The sequence below is a fragment of the Zingiber officinale genome, chromosome 6A, assembly GCF_018446385.1.
Source record: "Zingiber officinale cultivar Zhangliang chromosome 6A, Zo_v1.1, whole genome shotgun sequence".
In the NCBI taxonomy this organism is placed as follows: domain Eukaryota; kingdom Viridiplantae; phylum Streptophyta; class Magnoliopsida; order Zingiberales; family Zingiberaceae; genus Zingiber; species Zingiber officinale.
In genome coordinates, this window is record NC_055997.1 from 34,968,512 (window position 1) to 34,994,003 (window position 25,492).

At 39.3% G+C, this 25,492-nt stretch overlaps 4 protein-coding genes across 7 annotated transcripts; 2 read left to right on the forward strand and 2 right to left on the reverse strand.

Annotated features, from left to right (window-relative positions):
• Positions 1-99: 99 nt before the first annotated feature.
• Positions 100-5,005, reverse strand: LOC121996264 (CBL-interacting protein kinase 32-like). 3 transcript variants are annotated; one of them, XM_042550174.1, is made up of 14 exons: positions 3,925-5,005; positions 3,666-3,728; positions 3,132-3,203; positions 2,782-2,889; positions 2,611-2,691; positions 2,490-2,543; positions 2,274-2,399; positions 2,106-2,195; positions 1,839-1,961; positions 1,606-1,716; positions 1,401-1,514; positions 1,126-1,182; positions 973-1,047; positions 100-453 (listed from the first exon to the last, which is right to left on the reverse strand). In XM_042550174.1, the coding sequence occupies exons 1-14, from the start codon at positions 4,093-4,095 to the stop codon at positions 379-381; spliced, it is 1,320 nt and encodes a 439-aa protein (XP_042406108.1). In that variant the 5' UTR covers positions 4,096-5,005; the 3' UTR covers positions 100-378. The 3 variants fall into 3 exon arrangements, with proteins under 3 accessions (XP_042406108.1, XP_042406107.1, XP_042406105.1); XM_042550173.1 differs by having other exon boundaries at positions 1,377-1,514; XM_042550171.1 differs by lacking the exon at positions 100-453 and having other exon boundaries at positions 891-1,047; positions 1,377-1,514.
• Positions 5,006-14,735: 9,730 nt separating this feature from the next.
• Positions 14,736-19,548, forward strand: LOC121996267. 2 transcript variants are annotated; one of them, XR_006116005.1, is made up of 3 exons: positions 14,736-14,999; positions 16,961-19,172; positions 19,275-19,548. XR_006116005.1 is itself a non-coding variant. In XM_042550176.1 (2 exons), exons 1-2 carry the CDS (start codon positions 14,993-14,995, stop codon positions 19,066-19,068), a joined length of 2,115 nt encoding a protein of 704 aa, XP_042406110.1. In that variant the 5' UTR covers positions 14,736-14,992; the 3' UTR covers positions 19,069-19,548. The 2 variants fall into 2 exon arrangements, 1 of the variants encoding a protein (XP_042406110.1); XM_042550176.1 differs by having other exon boundaries at positions 16,961-19,548.
• A 1,722-nt stretch (positions 19,549-21,270) lies between these two features.
• Positions 21,271-24,335, forward strand: LOC121996268. Its single transcript, XM_042550177.1, has 3 exons — positions 21,271-21,415; positions 21,944-23,802; positions 23,876-24,335. Exons 2-3 carry the CDS (start codon positions 21,999-22,001, stop codon positions 24,217-24,219), a joined length of 2,148 nt encoding a protein of 715 aa, XP_042406111.1. The 5' UTR covers positions 21,271-21,415; positions 21,944-21,998; the 3' UTR covers positions 24,220-24,335.
• A 28-nt stretch (positions 24,336-24,363) lies between these two features.
• LOC121996269 lies at positions 24,364-24,990 on the reverse strand. Its single transcript, XM_042550178.1, has 2 exons — positions 24,647-24,990; positions 24,364-24,540 (listed from the first exon to the last, which is right to left on the reverse strand). The coding sequence occupies exons 1-2, from the start codon at positions 24,964-24,966 to the stop codon at positions 24,453-24,455; spliced, it is 408 nt and encodes a 135-aa protein (XP_042406112.1). The 5' UTR covers positions 24,967-24,990; the 3' UTR covers positions 24,364-24,452.
• Positions 24,991-25,492: the final 502 nt, after the last annotated feature.

Sequence of the window (25,492 nt, forward strand, 5' to 3'; positions counted from 1 at the left end):
TAAAAATTTATCCCACTTGGATTCTGGATCATCATCATCCATTGTGGCCTGTTCACTTGGAGAAAATAGGAGAAAGAAAACAAATGGGACACTTGACAATAACAAGATAAGTGCTCTCTTCTCTGTTCTGTGACAGTGACACATCCGAATCGTCAAACGGATGCAGAAAAGATCCTATTCTTTCGTTTAGTGGATACAGGGAAGCATCATTTTAGTAGAGGGAAAAGGAAATTAGAGGAGAAATGTGCATGGTGTTCAAGAAAAGGACAAGTTCATCTTGGTCTGCTCCAAAAAAGGGCAAAATAATAAACAATGAAGAAATCATACTCTTTTGTATATAGCCACAGTATATTCCTTAGCTGCCTGTAAGTTGTGATCCTACTTAGCTTGCTCCTGCCTGTCCTCGGATATCCATACAACATCCTTGAGGCTGCTAGAGAGATTCTTGTAAAACTGCATAGTAGAGAAGTGATGGTAGAGATAACCAATCTGCCAAAAGGAACAACCGAAACACATTCGTGCCAAAGGAAAAGATAACTGCAAAAATCAAGTTTATTGACATTTAGGAGTCATGATAGGATGCTCATTTTCAGATTCATGATTCTAAGATTTTAGAAGGCACAACTGCTTTAGTCAAGTCAGGTTTGGTTCGTTTCTGTAGGTTTTACTTGATGCACAATGTATATACTTGTTTATACTTAGTCGATAGATCGTGTGAAGAAACATTCAGATTTCATCATCACTCTATGTCGATCCTCCACCACCACCACCTTACGACAACCTTTGACCGATGCTAAGAAGAAGGAGTAGGTTTGTCTTAATAATCCTAGAACATCTTCTTTAGCTTTTCATGATAATTCGAGTTTGCTTTTATAGAGATTTTTCTTGTGTTAGCTATGAAGAATGATGCACTGACAACTTCCTGCAAGTCCAGAAAAATGCGAAGAACATAGATGAAGTTTCAGTTTGTACCTTGTGGAATTCCAAAGTGTCGCCTTTAGCTTTCCGTAACTCAACCATATGTAGAGATGGGGCGACTTGAAATACCTACAAGTTTGTTGGAACAAACATTAGTGAAATGGAATCTTGCAGTGTCTTGGCAAAAAGTGATGCATCTTTCGGTACCTCAGTAGCAACTTTGAGATTTCCCTTCCTTCCAGCTTTTACATTTTCCAGCCTCATCTGAATAAGCATAGTTAACAATGAGAAATTGCAAACAAAGTGTACTTCTTATGATGTACTTCACTATATTTCTTGAATCATCATGATATCGAACCACATTAGTCCCAATTGTTTGGATTCAGTTGCACATTTCCTATCCATCATTTATGCTTAATGCTATGCTATATTACTACTTATACACAGATCTCTCATACCATTTTTCTTTTTATAAGACGGACCTTGTAGTTCTTCTTCTGAATATCGAATCCAAGTGGCTTTGCAACCTCTTCGATCTTAGTAATAATCTCTTTGGCTGAACAAGTGGATGTGAATCTTGTTTCTCTTTTAAATTCCTGTTTCAAAGAGGCATTTCAAATGAGAAGCTACTAAATAAGAAACTCTTTGCAGTTCATGAATAATCGAAATTTGGTTCGGCATCTGAACCTGCTCTTGGCTGAACAAATTGCCAAGATCTAGCCCTTTCGACATCGAGATCAGTTCAAAGGCATTCATGGGTGTTGGTTGCTCCTCTTTCTTCTCGGTTACATGATGTTCCTGTAACAGCAACACCAATAAACTTCACACTATATAAGACCATGTTTGTTGCGTCCTCTTTCACGAAATCACAAGTTTGAAATGTATTCTAGAAATGGCGGCGGAAGTTGTCTTTGACTCACTTCCGAATCCTTGAAAACAGCTCCCACATCATCTGAATTTGCAGCATAGTTCTCCTCAAAAACAGGAGGCTCGTAATCTTTCTTGAACCATTCATCCTCCAATATCTCCGGAATAGTAACACGCTGCAATAAGTTTGAAAGAAGTAACTGATTTTTACAACTCAAAGTAATCGAAACTTCGAAACAGTATGGTCCAAAATCAATCAAAAAGAAACCAAAGGAATCAAATGTAGTGAGTTTAACCAGTTGAATGAACAAAGTCCTTACAGTTGATGGATTTGGGTGGAGGATTCTTGCCAACAATCTCATGGCACCAAAGGAAAGCCAAGATGGGCATTTGAATTCAGCAGATGAGATCTGCATGTAAAATGGATGAGTACAACTTTTCGAAAAAGCAATGCGATGTAGAAATCCTGTCTACAATATAATGCTCACTTTCTTGTACAAGGTCTTAATATTAGAATCCTCAAAGGGCAAGTAACCTGCAAGCAACACAAATAGGATGACTCCACATGACCATAAATCTGCAGTTGCTCCATCGTAGCCTCTGTCGTTGAGAACCTAATAACTCGAGCAGAATTGTTCTAGTCAATTACACTTTTGATCTTTGAATTAGGAACAAAACATTCGTTACGAGACAATTATCTCAACCTCAGGAGCAACATAATTTGGAGTGCCACAAGTAGTATGAAGCAAGCCATCATCCTGGAAGAAACACCGAATAGGTTCAGAATTTCGATAATAAGTTAGATGAAGATAAGGATGAAGTTACCCTGACTTGCTGCGACAATGCACTTAATCCAAAGTCTGAAACTTTCAGGTTACCGCAGGCATCGAGTAATAAGTTTTCCGGCTGCGGAAATGCATTTTACACAATCTGATTATTGTTGCTTGATGACTTGAACCACTCATCATAACAAGTGTATGAGGTTAGTGAGTTTACTTTTAGATCGCGATGGTAAACTCCCCTGCTATGGCAATAATCAACCGCATTGATAAGTTGTTGGAAATATCTTCGTGCTTTGTCTTCCCTCATCCGACCATGGTTTACCTGCATGATACAATTGTTAGACAACATTAGTGTAAAATGAAGAAAAGAAAGGTCCTATCTTTGAATTCCATGGCCTTAGCAATATGTTCACTATTGATTCTTATGTCGGGCTTCGATCACTTGAATCTCATTAAAACATAAATTAGTACTCTCTTTCTTGATAGCTAAAGCTTTTGTTAGCTAACCAAATTCATGGTCTATTTCAGAAAGTATATATTTTCTTTCTGGAAATTTGATCTTACTATTTTGTCGAAAAGCTCTCCTCCTGTAGCAAATTCAAGTACAATAAAAATCTTTGATTTGCTTCCCATCACCTGAAATAGGTAAAACCATTTATTAGCTAGATTAACACACACACGCACACACTCGTAAAGACATCGACAGAAACTTTATATTCCAGCGGCAACCGTGTGTGTTTATTGCCTAGTTCCAGTCTTAGATAGAAAGGTTCAAGAACCAACCATTAAATGTTTAGGTTGATGGGAAAAAAAATGGAACCAAAATGAGACCATAGAATTGTTTTTTGGATCAAAACTTTGTTTTGTGGCACAATTGATCCTTTGAACATCATCTTTAAATAAGTTTCAATCACTTAAGAGATGAATGAATGGACCACAGGACCATAGTTGATGATTAACTATCAAACTACAGCGACAAGTCACTAGATGATAAGTAAAATGTATCATGAAATAGATGGCATGAGGATCCAAAAAGAGTATCACAGTGTAGGAACCTAAGGAAAAATAGATGACATGGAAAAGGCTTTTGAAGGCAACCTCATAGATGCGAACGACATTAGGATGCTTTATTAACTTCATAGTGGCTACTTCTCGCTTGATCTGCACAGAGCTTGTAGGTTAGTAACGTCAAAATTCGCAGGATGCAATCAAGGAATACTTAGAAAGCTACTTCTATGGTGACAATATTCAGAAATACATTTAGAAGTTTTCAACCACATCAATGCAAGCTCAACTGTCTGAAATCTAATATGGCTAACACATAAGAAACTGTAAACTTTTTGAAAAATTTAGCCACCTGTTCTACTAATTTGTGTTTGAGAACTTTCTCCTTGTCGAGAATCTTGATTGCAACAGGCTCTTTAGTTTCGATATTCCTTGCAAACTTGACCTTGGCAAAGGTTCCTTCTCCGATCGTGCGCCCCAGCTCATATTTACTGACTCGTCGCTTGACTTTGGTTGTATTCATCCCTTATATCTTTAGGAGTGCTCTTAAGAGGTATGGAGCTATGAACACTATGCCAATGCCCAATGTCCCAAATTTCCTAATATCAGAAAACACACAGAAGCTAGAAAGAAGACAAGAAGATTTTGCAAAATACCAAGCATGATTGATAGCACAAATTCCAGAAAAAAAAAAGTAGTTAAAGCAACAGATTGATAGTGAATGAAGAGGATGTCACTGTGAAACAACAAGAACCTGATAAACTGGCATTTGAGCTGAAGGCAATTATACAAATAACAGAGAAAAAAAACAGTAAGATCTTGTCAAATAGAGGAAGAAAGTTTGATCTTTGAGCTCGCTACCATAGATTCAACAAGGAAGAAGAAATAATGTTGCACACAAGTTTTCAAAATCACCAAGCAACGTAATGACAATACCAGAAATTTCCAGTCTTGGCAGGAAGAAGAAGCAGCCAAACAACCTTTGATTCATCAAGGAAAAAGGGAAATAGAGAGAGGACTGGAACCTACCTTCTTACCTTCCCTGAAAGAAAGAAAACAAATCCACAGAACGACAACAACTCTAAGCCAGCAGAACAGCGAGCAGTGTGGCTGTGGATAGTCACAGAGGATTCCTCAAAGTGAAAAGAAAAGGAGAGAAGCAAAGAAAGAAAAAAAACAGCAGAAATGAGAAGGATCTGGCAAAGGCCAAGGAGGAAGAGAAGCATGTGGTGGCCATTTATATAGTTCCTGCCTTCGCTCTTCAGTGCAGCACTTTTTCTTGATCTCACTCACTACTGTTTTACAGCTTTACAAGGAATCACAGCACGGTGAAGAAAAAAGCTGCCAATCACATGTTTTGCTTATTTATCATCTGATGCAATCTTCATTAGTTCATCACTCAGCGCAAACAGATATCAAAGACTAGTTGAAGAAGATTGAATTGTCGAAGTTTGTGTTGCAATTAAACATTTTTATCGATTTAATGGAGCTATGGTTGTTCCACCAACCGATCGATATATTGTTTGCTTGCTATGAAAAGATTTCCTGAAACAAGCAATTAACCATATAAAGTATTCTCTTATATAAGCTTGTAATTAATTCTATCAGGGCCCAATCTATTCTTAAAGCAGATATCTTTTACGTTGAATTATGATAAATTTGAAATAATAAATTATGGGCAAAAACGTCCCATTTTTCCAGAATCGTTAGAGTCGAGCTCCACTTTAATTTTTCATTAAAAGGGCATCTCATCCCCATAAAATGTACATGTTTACTTCCACCTATTTTTCCTACTAAATTCGTTCACGTTATAACAACTACGAAATTATAATTATTATAATTAAATAACAAATTATTTTATAGTATATATGAAATCATAATTATTACAATTAAATAGAAAACTGTATTGTAGCAATAATAAATTGTAGCTATTATAACTGAACAACAAATTGTATTGTAATAATTATAAAATTATAGTAGCTATAATTTTATAACTACTACAGCTGAGAGCGGTGAATCACTTGGAACATATGAGTTTTGTTAGGATCCTTCGTACGGAGGCTAGAGAGGGGGGTGTGAATAGCCGACCCCAAATCGACGTTTCTTTCTACAAAACTTGTTAGCGCAGCGGAAAATACAAAGAAACGAAAGAGAAGAAAACCAAACCTTAACACAAGGATGTAACGAGGTTCGGAGATTAGGGCTCCTACTCCTCGGCGTGTCCGTAAGGTGGACGAGTCCAATCAATCCGTCGGTGGATGAGCCCCCGGAGAACCGGCTAATACAATATACTCCTTGTGGGTGGAGAAACCTCGCCACAAACGTTTGCAACAGCAAACAAAGAGTACAAGAACAGTAAGAAAAGCAATACAATATGAATACAATAGCACTCTACCAATTGCTTGCTTTCTTGTCGATTGGAGGTGAAGCAGCAACTTCACAACCCAAACGCAGCAGCTGGTCGACGACTGGAAGCTCACGCGAAGCTTCGGAGGCGAGCTCAATCAAAGCTCAGTTGAAGCAGAAGCTTGAGCAGCAGAAGAACAGAAGTTCTAGAAGAGAAGAAGAAGTTACAGCGGCAGCTGCCCTCGACCCCTTTATACCTGCGAAGAAGACAGCCAAGAAACTAGCCGTTACGTCACAACGGCTAGAACCCTGATCGGTCTGTGGATCGATCAGGCAACATCCTGATCGGTTCGCTTCTGTTCCGTCCCTGATCGGTCCATGGACCGATCAGGAAACATCCTGATCGGTCCACAGACCGATCAGGAAACATCCTGATCGGTCCACAGACCGATCAGGGAACCTTCTGATCGGTCCGTAGACCGATCAGGCTTCTCTTCTCTGCTAGTTTACCACTGATCTCCTTCTGATCGGTCTCCAGACCGATCAGATAACCATCAGTAGCATACTGATCGGTCCCTGATCGGTCACCAGACCGATCAGATGACCCATGTATCATTGGATCGGTCTGCAGCCCGATCCAAACTTCTCAGCCCTAAACCTAAGGCTTCCACACCAGGTCAACCTTGACCTGTTGGTACATCATGCCTAGCATCCGGTCACTCCCTTGACCTGCTAGCACTCCCCGCTAAGTGTCCGGTCAATCCCTTTGACCCACTTAGACTTTTCCACACCAGATGTCCGATCATCCCTGATCCATCTGGATTTTCCCTTGCCTGGGTTCACTCACCAGGACTTTCACCTAGCTTCACTCACTAGGATTTTCACACTGCCTAACATCCCAGTTAGGACTTTCTCACTGCCTGGCTTCACTCACCAAGACTTTCCAACTGCCTAACATCCCAGTTAGGACTTTCCCACTGCCTGGCTTCACTCACCAGGACTTTTCCGGTGCCAAGCTCCCTGCTTGGACTTCTCCAGTGCCAAGTCTCCATACTTGGACTTTTCGCGTGCCAAGCTCCCTGCTTGGACTTTTCCAGTGCCAAGTCTCCATACTTGGACTTTTCAGGTCAACCAGGTCAACCTTGACCTAGGGTTGCACCAATAATCTCCCAACCATCTATTCTTGTCTCACATCAAGAATAGAACTCTCTCACGAGTGTCAAACATCAACATGCAACTCAACTAGGTCAACCTTGACCTAAGGTTGCACCGACACTCTTCCAAGTCAAACATCAAAATACAACTCGAGTCAAGTCACCTCGAGTCGGGTCAACCAGGTCAACCTTGACCTAAGGTTGCACCAACAATCTCCCCCTTTTTGATGTTTGACAAAACCCATAATCAAGTTAGGTTAACCCGATAACCTAACTTAGGTTTTCCAACCATCTTCCAATGTCCAATGTTCTTTCCTTGAACATTCTCGGTTAACCCGATAACCTAACTTGGGTTCTCAATAATTCTCCTCCCCTTTTTGACACACATCAAAAAGAATTCCAATGTTCTTCCTCGAACATTCCTTGACATTCTTCCCCTAGTTTAGGTTAACCCGATAACCTAACTTGGATTCTCCAATAATTCTCCAATGAACACTCTCCCCTTTTTGACACACATCAAAAAGAGAAAGGAGAGTATCAAGGTCAAGAGTTTCTTCCTAATGAAAGTCCCATACCTTTCATTGAAACTCTTAATTTCCCCCTTGATACTAAACTCAACAATCAACTTAGTGATAATCCCATATCACTAATCCTCAAAAATCTTAAGGAGTAAAAACTCCCCCTAAAAGTCAACTCCCCCTTGACAATTAGGTAAAACTCCCCCTAAAGGTCAACTCCCCCTTGACCATTGCACCAACAATGTCTTTGTGAGTTCCAAACCTTTAGAAATCCACAGAACCCAACTTCTAGCTGAACTTTCAGACAACAGACTGAAATCAGGCAAGTTGGCACGCCCTGATCGGTCCCCAGACAGATCAGAGTCCATCTGGACCGGTCCAGTGACCGATCCACACCTCACTGATCGCACTGGATCTCACTGGATCGGTCTGCAGACCGATCCATGCTTCCTTGGATCGGTCCGCAGACCGATCAAGGCTCTAAACACAGATTTCTGATTTTCCTCTTCCGAAATTCAGAAACCCTTTAAAAATTTCAGAAATTTTCAAAAATTATAAAATTTTGAGGATACATTCCTCATAACATATACTATCATGGAAAAATAATTTTCTATGAAAATAACTTCTATTTTTCAATCTTGATACAAAGTTCAAAAACTTTGAAATAGTTCAAGTTTAACTCAACTTTGTATCACAATGTTCAATGATGAATGCAATCACTAAGATGGCTTCATCAAGGTTTTCCAAATCAATTTTAAAATGATTTTAATCCTTTTAATTTAGGACCATAATCTTAGGGCTAAATGTACATGACTTGTACACAAGCTTTCCCTATGATCCTCCATTTCTTGAATTAGGCTCATCTAGGTACAAGGACTATGCACCTTGATCCTAATTCATGATCCTAATATCTCACACACATCTAAAGTGTATCAAACACATCCATGGCAATTTTGATGTGAGATATGGGTTTAGGTATCTTAGACTAAGGTCTCATGCATTTTCAAAACACAAATTTGATCTCAATATCAAGATGTGTTTTTCATCCTTAAATCAATTCAATTGATTATTAATGCAAGAGATGATGACATGGTATAAAATGATATCATAAATGAAAACATGTGCCAATGTCATGATGTCATGGCATAAAGTTTGAAACTTAAATAAACATGACATAAAAACTAGCCTAAACATTATCATGACATTTCAAATGATAATGAAACTAAACATGATGTCATGACATGTGGGGGCAAACAATCATGGCAAGATTTAGCATAAATAAATATACCTAGATTACCTATCTAAGTATCCTTAACCACTTGGCTAACTTCAAATTTAATCCTAGATTGCCCCAAAATGCCAAAATCCTAATTTTGACACTTCTTGAACTCTAGATTAATTCATGTCACTTAAAGATCAAATTTATCCTCAAAACTTGGCATGTTTCATTTTTCCTCGAGAGTTCTCTAGATTTTCCCAAATTGTGCCAATTGATATTAAAAATGAAATTTCCAATCTTTAGGCACATTTAACTCTTCAAAGGAGTAAATGATAATTCCATTTCATTTTCAAAAGTTCTCAACACCTTGAAAATGCTCCTTGAGTGTCTATTTCCTCAAAGTTGGGTTAACTACCCTTCTAATCGGAGTTGACACTCTCTAACCCATTTATGAGGTAGAGAAGATGCTCCTAGGAACCCAATACCTATTAGAGCTCATTGGGTTCACTAAATATTCACTAGGGATAACTTCCCTAGCAACCCTCCTAATGACCCTCTTAGGCTTTAAAGCCTTGGTCATTTGGGACTCATCAAGATCAACTCTAGGGGTGACTCCCCTTGTGACCTTGGTGATGGTCTTCCTAGCCCTAGATTTTGTTCCATAATCGAATGGAACATTATGATAAGTGGGCTTGACCACTTGGGACTTAGGTTTGTGACCCAAACCTTTCTTGTCCTTGGATATTGGTTTTTGATCCTTAAACCCTAGAGATGACTTCTCCAAGTTCTTAAGAGTCTTTTCCAAAGTATCAAGTCTTGACCTCAAGACTTGATTCTCTTTCTCTAATACCTCAAGTTTTAATTTGTCATTTTTCTTTGAGGTATTCCTAGGCATATGTCTAGATGATTTGGGATTTCTATCTAGGTTTCCCTTAGCCTTAGATGGGTTAATTCTAGGGTTGGCTTTCCTAGTGTTATCCTTATCTAGGCTCATATGTTTGGCACCTAAGCATGTGTATCGATTTCTATAATTATCATGCTTATCATTATTGTCAATTGCAATCAAACTACTAGCATGCATCTTACTAGTATTGCAATAATGTGCCTTAGAGATTACCTTAGGGTTTGCCTTAGCTCCCCCTATCGATGTGCTTGGTCTCTTGTCCTTGTGAGATTGCCTCCCCCTTGGACATTGGCTCCGATAATGTCCCCTTCGCTTGCATTGGAAGCACACCACGTGCTCCTTGCCCTTACGTGTTGGGACTCCGGCTTCCTTGACTTTTGGTGCCGGTGGAGTCTTCCTAATCCTCCTTGGACACTTACTCTTGTAATGTCCATAATCCCTACACTCAAAGCATATTATGTGTAATTTATTTGAAATTGAAATGCTTGAGTTACCTAGGGTTGAGGATGGATGAAGACTTTCTTCTTCATCCCTTCCGGAGGTAGAAGCTTCTTCCTCTTGCTCCATTCTTGAAGAAGAACTCTCCTTCTCTTCTTCCTTAGATGTTGAGTAGCCCTCAACTTCTAATTCCTCTCCTCCATGATGTGAGCTACTTGGCTCACTTGACTCCTCTTCATGGCTTGAAGTGGAGTTCCCCTCATGGAACTTAGCCAAGTTGTTCCACAACTCCTTGGCATTGTTGTATCCACCTATCCTACACAAAACATCATTAGGTAAAGAAAATTCAAAAATCTTCAATACCTCATCGTTGACTAGGGATTGGTGGACTTGTTCCTTGGTCCACTCCTTCTTCTCTAGGGTTTCTCCTTTCTTGTCCGTCGGAGGCTTGAAACCTAATTGGACACAACTCCAATTCTCAAGATTAGTCATAAGAAAATATTTCATTCTTACCTTCCAAAACGCGAAGTCGTCGCGATCGTAGAAGGGTGGAATGGTGATGTCATCTCCGAGTTGATCCATCTCTAGCTTGTGCTCCCTCGGGTGTTAATCCGGCGAAGAGCGACCTCAGCTCTGATACCACTTGTTAGGATCCTTCGTACGGAGGCTAGAGAGGGGGGTGTGAATAGCCGACCCCAAATCGACGTTTCTTTCTACAAAACTTGTTAGCGCAGCGGAAAATACAAAGAAACGAAAGAGAAGAAAACCAAACCTTAACACAAGGATGTAACGAGGTTCGGAGATTAGGGCTCCTACTCCTCGGCGTGTCCGTAAGGTGGACGAGTCCAGTCAATCCGTCGGTGGATGAGCCCCCGGAGAACCGGCTAATACAATATACTCCTTGTGGGTGGAGAAACCTCGCCACAAACGTTTGCAACAGCAAACAAAGAGTACAAGAACAGTAAGAAAAGCAATACAATATGAATACAATAGCACTCTACCAATTGCTTGCTTTCTTGTCGACTGGAGGTGAAGCAGCAACTTCACAACCCAAACGCAGCAGCTGGTCGACGACTGGAAGCTCACGCGAAGCTTCGGAGGCGAGCTCAATCAAAGCTCAGTTGAAGCAGAAGCTTCAGCAGAAGAACAGAAGTTCTAGAAGAAAAGAAGAAGTCTTCGTGCAGCAGCAGCCCTCGACCCCTTTATACCTGTGAAGAAGACAGCGAAGAAACTAGCCGTTGCGTCACAACGGCTAGAACCCTGATCGGTCTGTGGACCGATCAGGCAACATCCTGATCGGTCTGCAGACCGATCAGGGAAGAAGCCAGGGAACCTCCCGATCGGTCCGTGGACCGATCAGCTTTCCGCTGGTTTGCCATCGATCTCCTCGATCGGTCTCGGACCGATCAGATAACCATCGCAGCATCGATCGGTCCCGATCGGTCACCGCACCGATCGGATGACCCATATCATTGGATCGGCACCGATCCAAACTTCTCAGCCCTAAACCTAAGGCTTCCACACCAACATCCGGTCAACCTTGACCTGTTGGTACATCATGCCTAGCATCCGGTCACTCCCTTGACCTGCTAGCACTCTCCGCTAAGTGTCCGGTCAATCCCTTTGACCCACTTAGACTTTTCCACACCAGATGTCCAATCATCCCTGATCCATCTGGATTTTCCCTTGCCTGGGTTCACTCACCAGGACTTTCACCTAGCTTCACTCACTAGGATTTTCACACTGCCTAACCTCCCAGTTAGGACTTTCTCACTGCCTGGCTTCACTCACCAGGACTTTCCAACTGCCTAACATCCCAGTTAGGACTTTCCCACTGCCTGGCTTCACTCACCAGGACTTTTTCCGTGCCAAGCTCCCTGCTTGGACTTCTCCAGTGCCAAGTCTCCATACTTGGACTTTTCGCGTGCCAAGCTCCCTGCTTGGACTTTTTCAGTGTCAAGTCTCCATACTTGGACTTTTCAGGTCAACCAGGTCAACCTTGACCTAGGGTTGCATCAATAATCTCCCAACCATCTATTCTTGTCTCACATCAAGAATAGAACTCTCTCACGAGTGTCAAACATCAACATGCAACTCAACTAGGTCAACCTTGACCTAAGGTTGCACCGACACTCTTCCAAGTCAAATATCAAAATACAACTCGAGTCAAGTCACCTCGAGTCGGGTCAACCAGGTCAACCTTGACCTAAGGTTGCACCAACAAATTTTTCTTTTAATATTTTCATTCTTTTAGTACTGTTAGAGATGTTTGTTGTGGAAAATATATCTCACATATAAACATTTCTTAATTATCTTATCAAGTTAGAGAAAGATATATCATAATTATTTAATTACTCATCAAATCACTTAGGACATATAGCATACCCAAAATAAAAATTTATTGATTCATTCATTTTAGGATTTAGATTTTAGGATTTATGAGCAAGCAAGTTATCTTTGGAATTGTCACTCTTCTCTCAATTAAAAAAAATCATGCATGGATTGTAATGGTAGTAGTTGTTGGTTTGCAGCTGTTGCGACGTTGTAATTGTAGTAGTTGCAATTTCATATGTGTCGTAATATTATAGGCAATTACGGGTTCATAATTACGACAATTATTATTGTAGTTGAAAAAAAAGTTAAGGACCAAGTTTTTTTATAATCCTTGAAAAGAACATTTTTTTTAATCTAAAATTATTACGGATCGATCAAGAAACTAATTTGATATATACATTTTGAGTTTGTTTCTAATAAACTAATCTGAGAGTCCGATCGAGAAACTAATCCAATGTGTGGTTAATTTCTGATAAATTAATCTGAGTCCTGATTAAAAACTAATTTGATGTAAGTTTTTACATTGTCAGAGTCTTTTTAAATTCTCTCATAAAGTTTATTTGATTTTTTTTCTATCTCTTTTAACTGAAAATTATGACTTTGTTAAAAGTTCTTTACATCAAAGTTTGAGGAAAGGATATTTATAGTAGTAAATTGTGGAATCTATCATCTCATTGGCTCTGTACGGTCGATTTCATGATCATTTATGAGGAAGTAAATTGAGAAATTATAGTTGGCTGATGTGGAGAGAACTTTTTTTCTTTGATTTTATTGATATTCGAACCCTTATTTTATGATAATAACTTTGCCCAGCACTAACCAACTCAACTCTATCCCGGAGGTGATGAAAGGACAATCTAATTAATAAAAGACAGAGAATAAATATGAAAATTCTTTATCAACACCTTAACTGACCACCCTCAGTCGTAGTAGCTACGATTTGTAGCTATTACAAATGTGCGACAAGTTTAATTGTAGTGACTACAATATTATAGCTATTATAAGTGTGTAACAGATACATGTTTATAACTGCAATAACATGTCAATTTAAATGAAAAAGGAGAAAAATAATAATAAGACTAGATTACTATTGGAGGAGGGTGGTCTCATTTTATAAGAGATGGAATATCTTTTTAATAATAAATTAATATATAAAAAAAAATGATAAAACCAATTAGCATTTAGTTAGCCTTGGGTGATCGACTCTGTCCTATGGAATTTTCTCATGGGTTAATAGGATAAATCAGGAAACGCACGCGATGGATATCTCAGAGGTCCAGCGTCCTTTCATCTCATTTAGAGAAAAACTTTCTATAAATATACTATAGATATTAGAAATGTTTGATTAATAATCTGTTAATCTAATTAATAAAAGACAATGAGAATAGATATGAAAATTCTTCATAAACATCTTAACTAACTATCCTCAGTTATAGTAGCTACGATTGCATAACGGTAACTATTAGCTACAATAAATTTAAATAAAAAATATGAGAAAAATAATAATAAGAATAAATTAGAGAGCGCTATCATTTTATAAGGAGATGAAATATCTTTGTAATAATAAATTAATATTAAAAATAATAATAAATTTAGTATTTTTTTAGTTACACGTCTTATTTGAATTTTTTTTATAAACAAGTTATAGTTACAAATTAAATTATGAATATTTAGTGACAATTTAGATATTCTACGGTGAAAAAATAATAGAAAATTCAGAGAGGCCATTTAAATTTTTTCCATAAATTATTGCTTACCTTCGCTCACAATGATTTGAGTTTTTTTAAAACAAAATTTTCGTTTCTTTTTAACAAAAAGAAGTAGAGGTGGAAATGATGAAGAAGTCAAAATGGTTCTTTTTTACTTGTCGGTTTGGCCGAGCTTTGGACGGGTGGGCCAGTTGGGTCCGGATAGCATGGGGAGGTGATTTGTGGGTCTTGGAATGGGTTAAGTACTTCACGTGTTCAACAGATTTAGTAGAAACTGGCTGCCTTGCCGAACAACTCTGTCACACGAAAATTACCTGCTTTATTAATGGAAGGTGTTGGTGGGCCTGCACGATTGTGAGTGGGAATGTGATTTCAGTCACCGTGGAACCCAGAGATTTTACCCAATTAAAAGGCAGGTAGCCTGTGGAGTAACTTGAGACGGTAATTGAACCAGAGCAGGAGAGGATTAATTTCGAATAATTTATTTAGAGAATGAAAAATGGATTATTAATTTAATTTTTCTTTTCCTTTTTCTGAAGCGTCACAAGTACAACCGAACTGTGAGCGACGAGTGACGAGCGACGGCGAAGCAAGAGGAAGGAGAGAGAGAGAGAGGAGGAGGAGGAGGACCTGGAGGAAGACGAAGAGGAGGAGGAGGACGAACTCCAACGACTGTTACTTCGGGTTTTACTTCTTTGACTGCGACGACGGCAAGGGTTGCTCTCCTTCTCCTCTCCCTTTTTGCCGTGGAAGAATCCCTAATCACCATTTCCGTTTCTGATCCGTTGCTTCTTTTAAATGGAAGGTTAGACGTCGTTTTTCGTTCAATTCTCGGACTTTGCTTTTGGGAAATTGTGGGTATTTTAGATCTGCCGATTTGTACTGCCCCTGTAATGGTCCATCCGCTATGGAAATTTGAAGAATCCGTGACCGAATTGGTGGTTACATTGAGCTTGCTGGGATCGGAAAGTTAGGGCTTGTTTCTTGCTTCGCCCGCACTTTACTTTTTCGTTTGACGTCAGTGTAACTTATTTTCCTTGCGAGTTTGTGCCCACACTATGATATCACTATTGGCATACCCAGGCCTACCGAGAACCTTGGCATCGTGAGACGCAGGTAAAGCTGGCCTAACAATAATCCCTTTGTTCAAAAACCAATCAATAGTCCCAGTTAACCAACAAGATTCAAAGTTCTCCATCAATGTAAACCTGAACTAACTAGATTAATAAAGATATTAGGAAGTTCACTATTTAATATGGAAATTGACCATAATAAAGTATACTTAAAATGATATGCCAATGAATTTGAGATCCTGCAATCTCGATAAACTTATAAATGCTAGTGAACAAATCCCTTTGTATTTAAAATAAAAATTACTAGTGATGGCAAATGGAAAAAAAAATTGTAAGTTGTTGTGTCCATTTTCGCTAACACATCTCTCTATGGAGTGGGCATTTGAATAGGGGTTTGACATCCTTATTCTTTATACTTCTGGTATTGATATGACTATTCGTGTTGGAATATCATGGATATTCATACTATTCTTGCAATATTCAATTAGGAGGCATCTTTCCCTTTCAGGGTAATAGATGTAGTATTCTAGTTTTCTTAGACGGATATACTCTTCTCTATTCATCCACGACACCCACATAACCTATGTATAAGGTTTAAGTATATAAATGGATATTTATATATTGTCTGTTTCAAAATACTTTCTTGATGGGAATGGTAGTTAATTGGCAAATTGTTGAAAAATATTATATATATTAATTAATTAAAATTTGATTTTCCATAAGGGATACAGAGAGGTTGCACAGTACTCTTGAATCTTTTCTTCATTTTAATCACTCTATCTTTGCATGACGCCATTAATGTCTTCTTGTTCAATACACCATAATAACCACGGTTCCATTATTTGCATTAATAAACTTGAACCTTTGGTTACATAGTGGGGACCCATTCTTGAGGCTTTACATATGAGAAGTTAGTGCCGCGCAAAACACATATTTTAAATATTATAATTTTTCCATAATTATGTTCCTCTCCAAGTTCTTCTTGTGGCCATCTAATCTATTATAGGTATTTGTAATGAAAGTGAAATTGGACTAAACCTTTATGATCTACCCTGTCTCCAATTGATTAGATAGTTCCCACCTAGACCAAGAAACTTTCTTGGTGAAAATTTCTTCATACATCCAATTTTAAGCCCATGGTTTCTCTAAAAGAAAGAAATGAGCAGAACAATTTCATTCTATGTTAGCAATGCCTTTCTCTTTTATATAAAATAACAATTAAGAAATTATTGAAGCACAAAAAGTGAATATAACTGGTCTCAAGAGCTTTCTTTATCAGAATACCTGAAAGGAAACACATTAGAATAGCTTCCTCTTTTATTGTGTAGTATCAGGGTGTTCGTTTGCCACCCTAATTAGCTAAGAAACAAAGAAAAATACATAATTTTTCGATTTGGTACATTTGAATTCAAGAATGTTAACCTTCATGAAATTTGTGTTATTACACGAGTGGATGGAAAATTGAACTGTTCCCTTATCTGGTATTCAATGTTTTATCTGCATATTGACTTTTAACAACTCCTAAGAATTTCTTGTGTTTTAACCCAATCTTTTGATGCTAAGGGATTCCTAGATGTCTATTATGGTACTGTTAGCTACAAGTTGCTGCCTGCATTAAGTTAGTTTTTATTTGTTAGCGGAAAGTTTACTCTTTCATTCCGAAGCTCAAGTTCCTACCCATTATTGTTGCCAGGTCGACCCCCAGATCCAGACCGTAACTCAGTTGAGTCTGGGCTGAAAAGATCTAGTGTTTCATCAAGAGCTAGACAATGGGGTTCATCATCTTCCATTTATAAGGATTTTCTTCGGAAATTTGTGGATAGTGAAATTTTGACAGCAAACCTTGAAGATTGGCTTTCAGGAATGTCTGACGAATCAGAATTCAGGAAGCCAACTTTTGATGTTCCATTCAAACTTGGAGAACTCCAAAATTTTGATTATGCACTTGAAGGTGTTTCATTTCAGCAGTTGATACGAATGCCTAGCACTGTCTATGCATCAACATCTGATGTGGTGGAAGCTACAGCACATCTTGCCGTTGAAGATTTCTTACATGCTAGTGTGAAGGGATTGTGGGAGATTTTTTGGAGTCATGATGAACCAGTGCCTTTCTCAGTGGCCTGTATACACAGCACAAGTTCGAAATTTTATCCTGCTGAAAAGGCTATTGCTAGAGGAAAACTTGAAGGTATTTGTGCGACTGCTATTTTGCAACAAAGCAGTAGGGATTACCATGGGAAATGGGATCAAATTGTTGAGTTGGCTTTATTGAGGCCTGATGTTGGTATCTTAGTGCAGAATGATCAACGGCCTTCTTCATCGATTCTTGGAGAAGCACTTTTCTTTGCCCTCCGTGTGTTGTTAGCCAGAAGCCTTAGCAAGTCATCTACTGTGTCCCATAACGCAAACTGTGTATTTTTGCTTCTTGTTGATTCACAATATGGTGGGGTAGTAAAAGTCGAAGGTGATGTTAGTAGGTTAGATTTTGATGGCAGTGATGTCTATGAATCTGCTACGAAATGGATTGAGAAGCATGCAAAAGTCTCAGTTTCAACAGTTGATCGCATCTGGAACAAGCTTGGGAATGCCAACTGGGGTGATATTGGAACTCTACAGGTTCTTCTTGCAACCTTTCATTGTATGATTCAGTTTTGTGGAATGCCAAAACATCTACTTGAGGATTTGGCCACAGAACATAGTTCTCGTCTCCAGAATCGTAGAAGTGAAAGGCAATTAGTTGATGTGCATGCTAATGGTACTGGTTTGTTCCATTTCCAGAAACGAAGCCATTCCCCTGAAATTGTAGAAATCCAGGAAGAATCTGTAAAACTTAATTCTGAAGAATCTCTGAAGCTAGAAAAAGGATCAGTTGTATGGATGGAAGACTCAGGGGGTCAGAAGGGTTTTGAGATTGTTGAAATAATAAGAGATAGTGATGTTCGAATCTATATCGTCACTCCTGTAGAAGAACCGGGGGAGAAATTTATGCTTTATGTTGGTTCAGTTACTTCTAATTTAGAATCTGCTTGGGAGGACATGGATCTGTGGTACCTGGTTCAAAGACAAACTAAGGTGTTGACTCTAATGAAACAAAGAGGTTTAGCCAGTCAATATCTTTCTCAAATTGTTGCATCTGGAAGAATGATTCACTCTGGCCAGTGTAACAAATCAGCTTCAGGTGGAATTTGCAGTCACCCTTGGTGTGGTACCCCAATCCTTGTGATCTCTCCTGTTGGCGAGACTGTTTCTAATTTGACAAGAAATGGCTTATTTGGACCTGAAAAAGCTCTCAGATGTTGTCATGATTGCTTATCTGCTTTGGCAATTGCATCGTCAGCCGGAATAAAACATGGTGACATCCGTCCAGAGAATGTGATCCTTGTGAACAATGGCAGGAGGCATCCATTCTTTTGCCTGATTGGTTGGGGTCATGCTGTTCTTGAAGATAGGGATCGCCCATCGTTGAATCTTTTCTTTTCCTCCACATACGCTCTACAAGAAGGAAAGCTGTATCCTTCATCGGATGCAGAAAGTCTCATCTACTTGCTATACTACTCATGTGGTGGAGAATTTCCAGACCTGGATTCGGTTGAATCTGCACTCTACTGGAGAGAACAATCTTTGTCAAAAAGGGTCATACAACAGAAGCTTGGGGATATCTCAGCCGTCCTGAAAGCTTTTGCTGATTATGTCGATACACTATGTAGAACTCCTTATACCCTCAATCACGACATATGGTTGAGGAGGTTGCTAAGAAGCATTGACGAAGATCATGGTAAAGAAATCAGCACGTCAAACTAAATTTTCAAAGCAACCAATTGGTAGGTGACCCATCTCTCTCACGGTAGTGGCGACATGTACTGTCCAAGTGTTGCTCGTGGCTAGCTTCTTTATCGAGCCAATAGGTATTTTCCACCAAAACAAAGCTCTGCCTTGTCGTCATTTTTTGCACACGATTTAGTTAGTTTGATTTGCTTCACATATTTGCTCGAATTGTTGTGTTCCAGTCACTACCACCAGCTCAATGCCCTGTCATCAGACCAGCGCGATCTCTGCGTGGTTTCGGAAACAACCTCTTGTAGTGATTTCATCTGTTTCTCATTGTTTTTACACTGTAATATTTGTAGTGACTTAGTCCCAACGACTGTCGTCTCCAGTTTCAACAGCACCTTGACCTTCCTGTAAGTAAATGTGCGGGGTTTCATTTTCTAACGAATACTAGCAAGATTGTATTCTCCATGCCAAGTGATTCAAACGTCAGGTTGCGAGTTCTCTCTCCCATGACTTTTTCTTCACTGGAACATATAAATTTATCTTAATTTGGCTAGGTTAATTAGAATTTCTTTTTAAGATAAAATGATATCTTTAGTGTTGATTCTTAGGAATTGTTGAGTTCAATCAAAGTTCCACGTTGGAAAGATTTGATAAAGATTATAGGGTTAAAAGGATGCATGATATCTCTATTGGCATGAGACATTTTGGGGAGAGTCCAAGAGCAAAGCCATGAGGGTCTAGGCCCAAAGTGGACAATATCATATCATTATGGATATATGTAGACATCCTTTGGGCACAACAAATGGTATCAGAGCCATGGTACGAACCAAATACCATGTGGGGTGGCCTTGAACGAAGTTGAGGGTGGGCTCGGAGTAGGTCAGAAGTAGGTCAGGGTGACCGGATGTTTGTGGGAGGCCCGGATCAGGTCAGGGTGACCAGATGCTCGCAGGGAGGCCTGGAGCAGGTCAGGGTGGTCGGATGCTCGCAGGTAGGTCCGAAGCAGGTCAGGGTGATCGAGTATTTGCGGAGGAGTAGGTCAGAGTGATCGGGTACTTGCGGTGAGGCGAGTCGGTCAAGGTGGTCGGATGCTCGCAGGTAGGCCCAAAGTAGGTCAAGGTGACCGCGCGCGGATGCTTGCGGGGAGGTCCAGAGCAGGTCAGGATGATTGGATGCTCGTGGGGAGGCCCGGACTATGAGAGTAATTGTGGTCCTTCGTTTGAGGGGAGAATTGTTGGGTTTCAATCAAAGTCCCACATTGGAAAGATTTGATAAAGATCATGGGGTTAAAAAGGATGCATGATATCTCCATTAGTATGAGATCTTTTGGGATATCATTATAAAGATATGTAGATATCCTTTGGGCGCAACAGGAATATCTTTATTGTTTTAAATGTTTAAAGATTCTGAATAAAAAGTTACTTTAAAGCGCGGGCTTGTGCCAAACCTAGCGTGCAGGCTGGCCTGGCCGACCGATGGCTCATGTCCAAACTCAGCTAGGTTCAGGTGAAGCCAACAGACGACGAGTTCGTGCCCAACGTGAACATAGGCCACCTCCGTGCTAGGCTCATCTCGACAGTGTATCTTTTGTTATGGGATAAGTTACCTGTTAATAACCGAACTAATTAAATCAAAATTGGATAGATCGTTTTTTTTTAAAGTAACTGAATTGAGAAGATTGAACATATAAACAAATTAATTAATTCTCTTATGAAAATGGAACATATAAAAAATTAATTAATTTGACTAAAAATTAAAATAATTGACTGTTAAAATATTGTAGTCGTGGTTAGGACTGATGACCTCGAGTTCGATTTAATTGGTTAAATTGATATTTTAAATCTTAAATCTAGAAAGGAACTGAACTAATTAAATTAATCAATATTTTTTTTAGAAAAATTAAATTAATCGGACTTTCGATTTAGAACGGATTGATCGGTAAATGGATATTTTGCTCAACTCTCTAACCTTTTTTTTCATAAACCATTGAAACAAATTATTCTTTTATGGTTAAAACAAGATCATAATTAATTCTCTATTTATCATTCATGTGCTAAATGTAAAATACAACTAGCACTTGAATAACCTAGTTAAAAATTTTATCATAAGTTTATCGTTCCCATGATTTTTTTTTTTTTAAGATATCAAATTGTTTTATCATATAATTTAGTAAATCCAAATCTCATGGTAAACAATAAATATGGCGCATTAATCTAGTGACACATGGTTGGTGGAAGAATCATGGTTTAATTCTCTTCGTCTCTCAACCACTATTTCAATTAGATGAGCTCGACTTAATTAGTTCTCCTCTCTCTTCACTCCCTTCAATTTTTTCCTCTTCATTCTACACCAAAGAGATCTCTTTTCCACAAAAGTAAGTGCTTAAACCAAATCCAATTTTCATTTTTTTTTTCACGAAAAAGTGTTTATTATTCTATCGTGTTCAATGGTGTTTATTTAATAGACGATATGATTTTTTTTAAAAAAATATTTTTTGCAATCATTTGCCTGGTTAATTTGGTATGTAATAGAAATGATCACTGATGTTAGAAATCTATATCCATGTCTAATGTTTTGTCTTCTAAATGATCACATTGTTTCTGGAAATTAAATAATGTATTGTGAGATCTACTGATCATCTCATAAGATCATGTTTACGGTATTGTTCATGAGAAATTTTTAGATGAATATGAACTTTATGACGATTTGAAGGAAGGTAAAAGGATCGTGCACTTCAAGTGTTTGATTGTATGCCTCAGTGAATAGTAAGTTTCTATTTACGACAAACGATTCATATGGATTCGGTTCATCATCCTCTTCAGTTATATGTATGCAATTTTATCATTTCTCTAGCCATTCTTGATGCTGTTGGTTTGTTCTTACCTTCACATTGACCTCGCAGAAGGAAATCGAAAAGAGAAAAGAAGTAGGATACAACAATTGATGAAATATTTGTGATGTGCTTCAGGAAGACAAGTTGGATATCTGTAATATGCCATCTTCTTACTCTTGGTTTGGCATGCTTCCTGTTCTTGCTGCACAAGTTCCTCCCTTCTCTATTCTCTCTAGTTCTGAATTGTGTCCCCGTAATCGTCTGCACGATTCTTCTCCTTGGAATCCTTTTGAGCTACAGCGAACTGAACATCCCTGGCCACGATCAAGACGGTATCTGTGCAGCAGCAGAGACGTCGGTGAAGCTTTCTTTGGTTGCAAATGGCCTCGGCACCAAGAGTGATAGAAAGTTCAAAGGCAAAGCTCATGGTGGAAGCAGAAAGGAGACAAGAAGAACAGGAGTCAGGACAATTGTGCTGGGCAATGAGAGGCAGCACAATGCAGATGGAAAAGAAGTAGAACAATGCAAAGTCGATCAGATAGATGCTGCTGCCACTTCAGTTTCATCGAGTTGCTGCGGCGAGGAAGAAGATCCGGTGAGCAAGAGGAACTCTGTTACAGGTGATGAAGATTCTGTGGAGAAGAAACAAGTGGAGGATGAAACAAAAGTGGAGAGTGGTTATGATTCTTGTGTTGGTTCTCCTTCATGTCATCTCGATCGCAAGGGTGTTTCTTTGGAGGAGAGTGAATCGGATGAAGCTTTGAGCTCCGATAACTCGGCAGCAACTGGCTTACCGCTGCTCGATGAGCTTGACCCGCTTGTCTCCGGGAAGAATTCCGATGGCGGATCGACTGTATTCTCCGGCGATCATGAAACCGAAGATGGTAGTGTGGAAGAGGAAGCTGAAAACCAAGATGATGAAGATGATGATGAGGCACAGGAGGAGGAGGAGGAGGAGGAGAAAGGAGGAAACCCAGTAGCAGTAACATGGACTGCAGATGACCAGAGGAGCCTTGTGGAGCTTGGCAATTCTGAACTCGAAAGGAATCAACGTTTGGAGAACTTGCTCGAAAAGCGAAAGGCGAGGAAGATCCTTGAGAAGAATCTAATCGACTTGGACGATGACATGGAGGAGAGGTTGCAAGCTCATGGCCGACTTCTCTCGATCAATGCAGCTAGAAGGAATCCATTTGACATCCCTGAGCTAGATGAAGTTCCAGGCTCAGCTCCTTCTATGCCTCTGCTGAGGCAAAACCCGTTCGATATTCCATTTGAGCCAGCAGTGGGTGAAGATAACTCGAACCAAAAAGAGTTTGTTGCAGTTCCACCGCGTGATTCTTTCTTCAGAAGGCATGAAAGCTTCAGCGTCGGTTCGATTTTCGAGTTTCGACAACCGATGGCATTCAAGCCTTACTTCGGTGCAGAAAAGATTGGATCAGAGAAAAAGGACTATGAAGGTCCTAGCAAACTTAATTCAATGCAACAATTCAATTCAGTTTCTTCAGTTGCCAATCAAGACAATGCAACTCCTGTTAAACATGATCCAGCAACAACCGAGAAAGCCAGCCAAACCATGAACAAAGACCATGCAGTTCCTTCAAATGGTGCCGTTGTCACGACAGAGCATACTGACCGAGATACCGAAATGGAAGGCGATACCAGTGAAGCTTCAGTGCTAAATTCACCCACTTCATATTCAGAACGAGTTGGAATGGTTGATGAAGACAATGAGTCGAATTCCTTCAACACATCAGACGCAGAGAAGCAAGAGACAGACCCAATGGATGGTGCATCCGGATCAAATTTCATGGAGGTGGAAGCCAATCGCAATCACGAGAACCATGTTGAACCTGTTTATGATTCGAGTCCAACAGCAACTGAGCGATCACACTCCAATTTAGCACTCGATGAAGCTTTCCACAATTCCGGTGATTCACATCTCTCAGTTTTGAATTCTTATTCCCCTTCAGCACCTCAACGATTATACCTCATCTTTTGCAGATAAAGGAGGAAGTCCCCCTCGGGAAACAGATGAAACAGATGCCTCATCGATCACAACAAGAACAGAAGAAAGTGCACAGGAACCTGAGCATGAAATTCCATGGGTTGCACCCACAAGCCTGGCGTATGTAGACCAGAATGAGTCGGTGTCAAAGGAGGTATCGATGATCAATGAACGCGATGTGATCGGCGATGAGCTAACCAGAGTTCATGATGATTTTGATGGTCCAGCTTTGACACCTTTACCAGATCAAGCAGAAATGGAGAGAATGCTGCACTCAAATTCGTCAGCTGCTGTGGAGAATGAAGCAAAAGAAGAGAAGATAGCTGAATCTGACTTGTAGTCTTAGTCCAATAGATTGTGTTGCTTAACTTTGTGTTACACTTGTTCATCATTTATGGCATTTTCATTGAGCCATTTGCTCATACCCAAAGATTAGAACCACACACTGTTTCTTGTCATGGCATTGAACTTTTTGAATCCATCAGAAGAAAACAAACTTCAATGCTTAATATTAAGAATTTACAATCAGATGTTACATATACTTGTAGCTTAATTTATGACTGCAAAGCTCTGTCAATGGTGCAGATGGTAAGTTCCCTTGTTGATTTCATGTTTCATGTGTAGCTCACGGCACTCATTGCTGCAAAATGCAATCTCTCCCCTGTAAAACAAATAAAAAAAAAGGAATAGAGTCAGGGAATTTGCATAAATAAGTTTGGATCATCAAATAAAATAAAGTTTCATCAACTATGAAAGATGTTAATTACCTGTAAATATAAATGTCATGTCCAGTTCCAAGTGATCGTCGGCACACTCCACAAGTTTTCAAGAAGTGGAGAGTGGGAGTTGTGCTTCTTGTGCTGAGTTGTTCCGAAGAAGGAGAAGAAGAAGAAACTACTTTGGTTGGGGGATCAAGTTTGGGGAATTGTATGTCCCTTTGGCTTCTTGTTCTCGATAAGTTTGTGGATGGATGGTGTTGCGCAGACATTACTACCTCGCCACTTCTTGATCGCATGCATGTGGAAGAAGAAGTGCTAGATTTGTGGCGAGACCATTGATTTATAGGATCCATTATGAGGAACACCATTCATTCATTAATCGCTGTGAATGATTAGTAACGAAGCAAGTTTATCCCAAGGACCCAGTATTGTTGGCTTCACGACAAAATATAAGCAGGGCTGGTAATTCATGGCGAGAGGGAAGTGACATGACTTTGATTTGACATGCTAACAACAAACAATCTGGTGGTGGAGTGGCCAGGTGAGCCGCCACCATTGCCAAACAATGGATTTTTTTTTTTAATTTTAATGTAGGCCCAAAATTAAATAAATGCTATTGATGTTTATACACAAAGCGCGTTTAAAAAACAAAGATAGAAAGAAGAAAGCAAAGGAGATTGTTAGATTCAATAATTGCAACTTTACTAAATTTGTGATAACTTAGCCGTGAGTTCATGGTGGCTGCGAGAGATTGTGGCCTGAATCGGCCATAAGAAATTCACTGCTGAGTGAGGCCAAGGAAGGAAAATTTATTTTCTTATATTTTAAAAAATAATTGGGTAAAAGTTAAAGGAGCATCCTAAATTATATCAATGATAATCCCTTTAAAAAAAT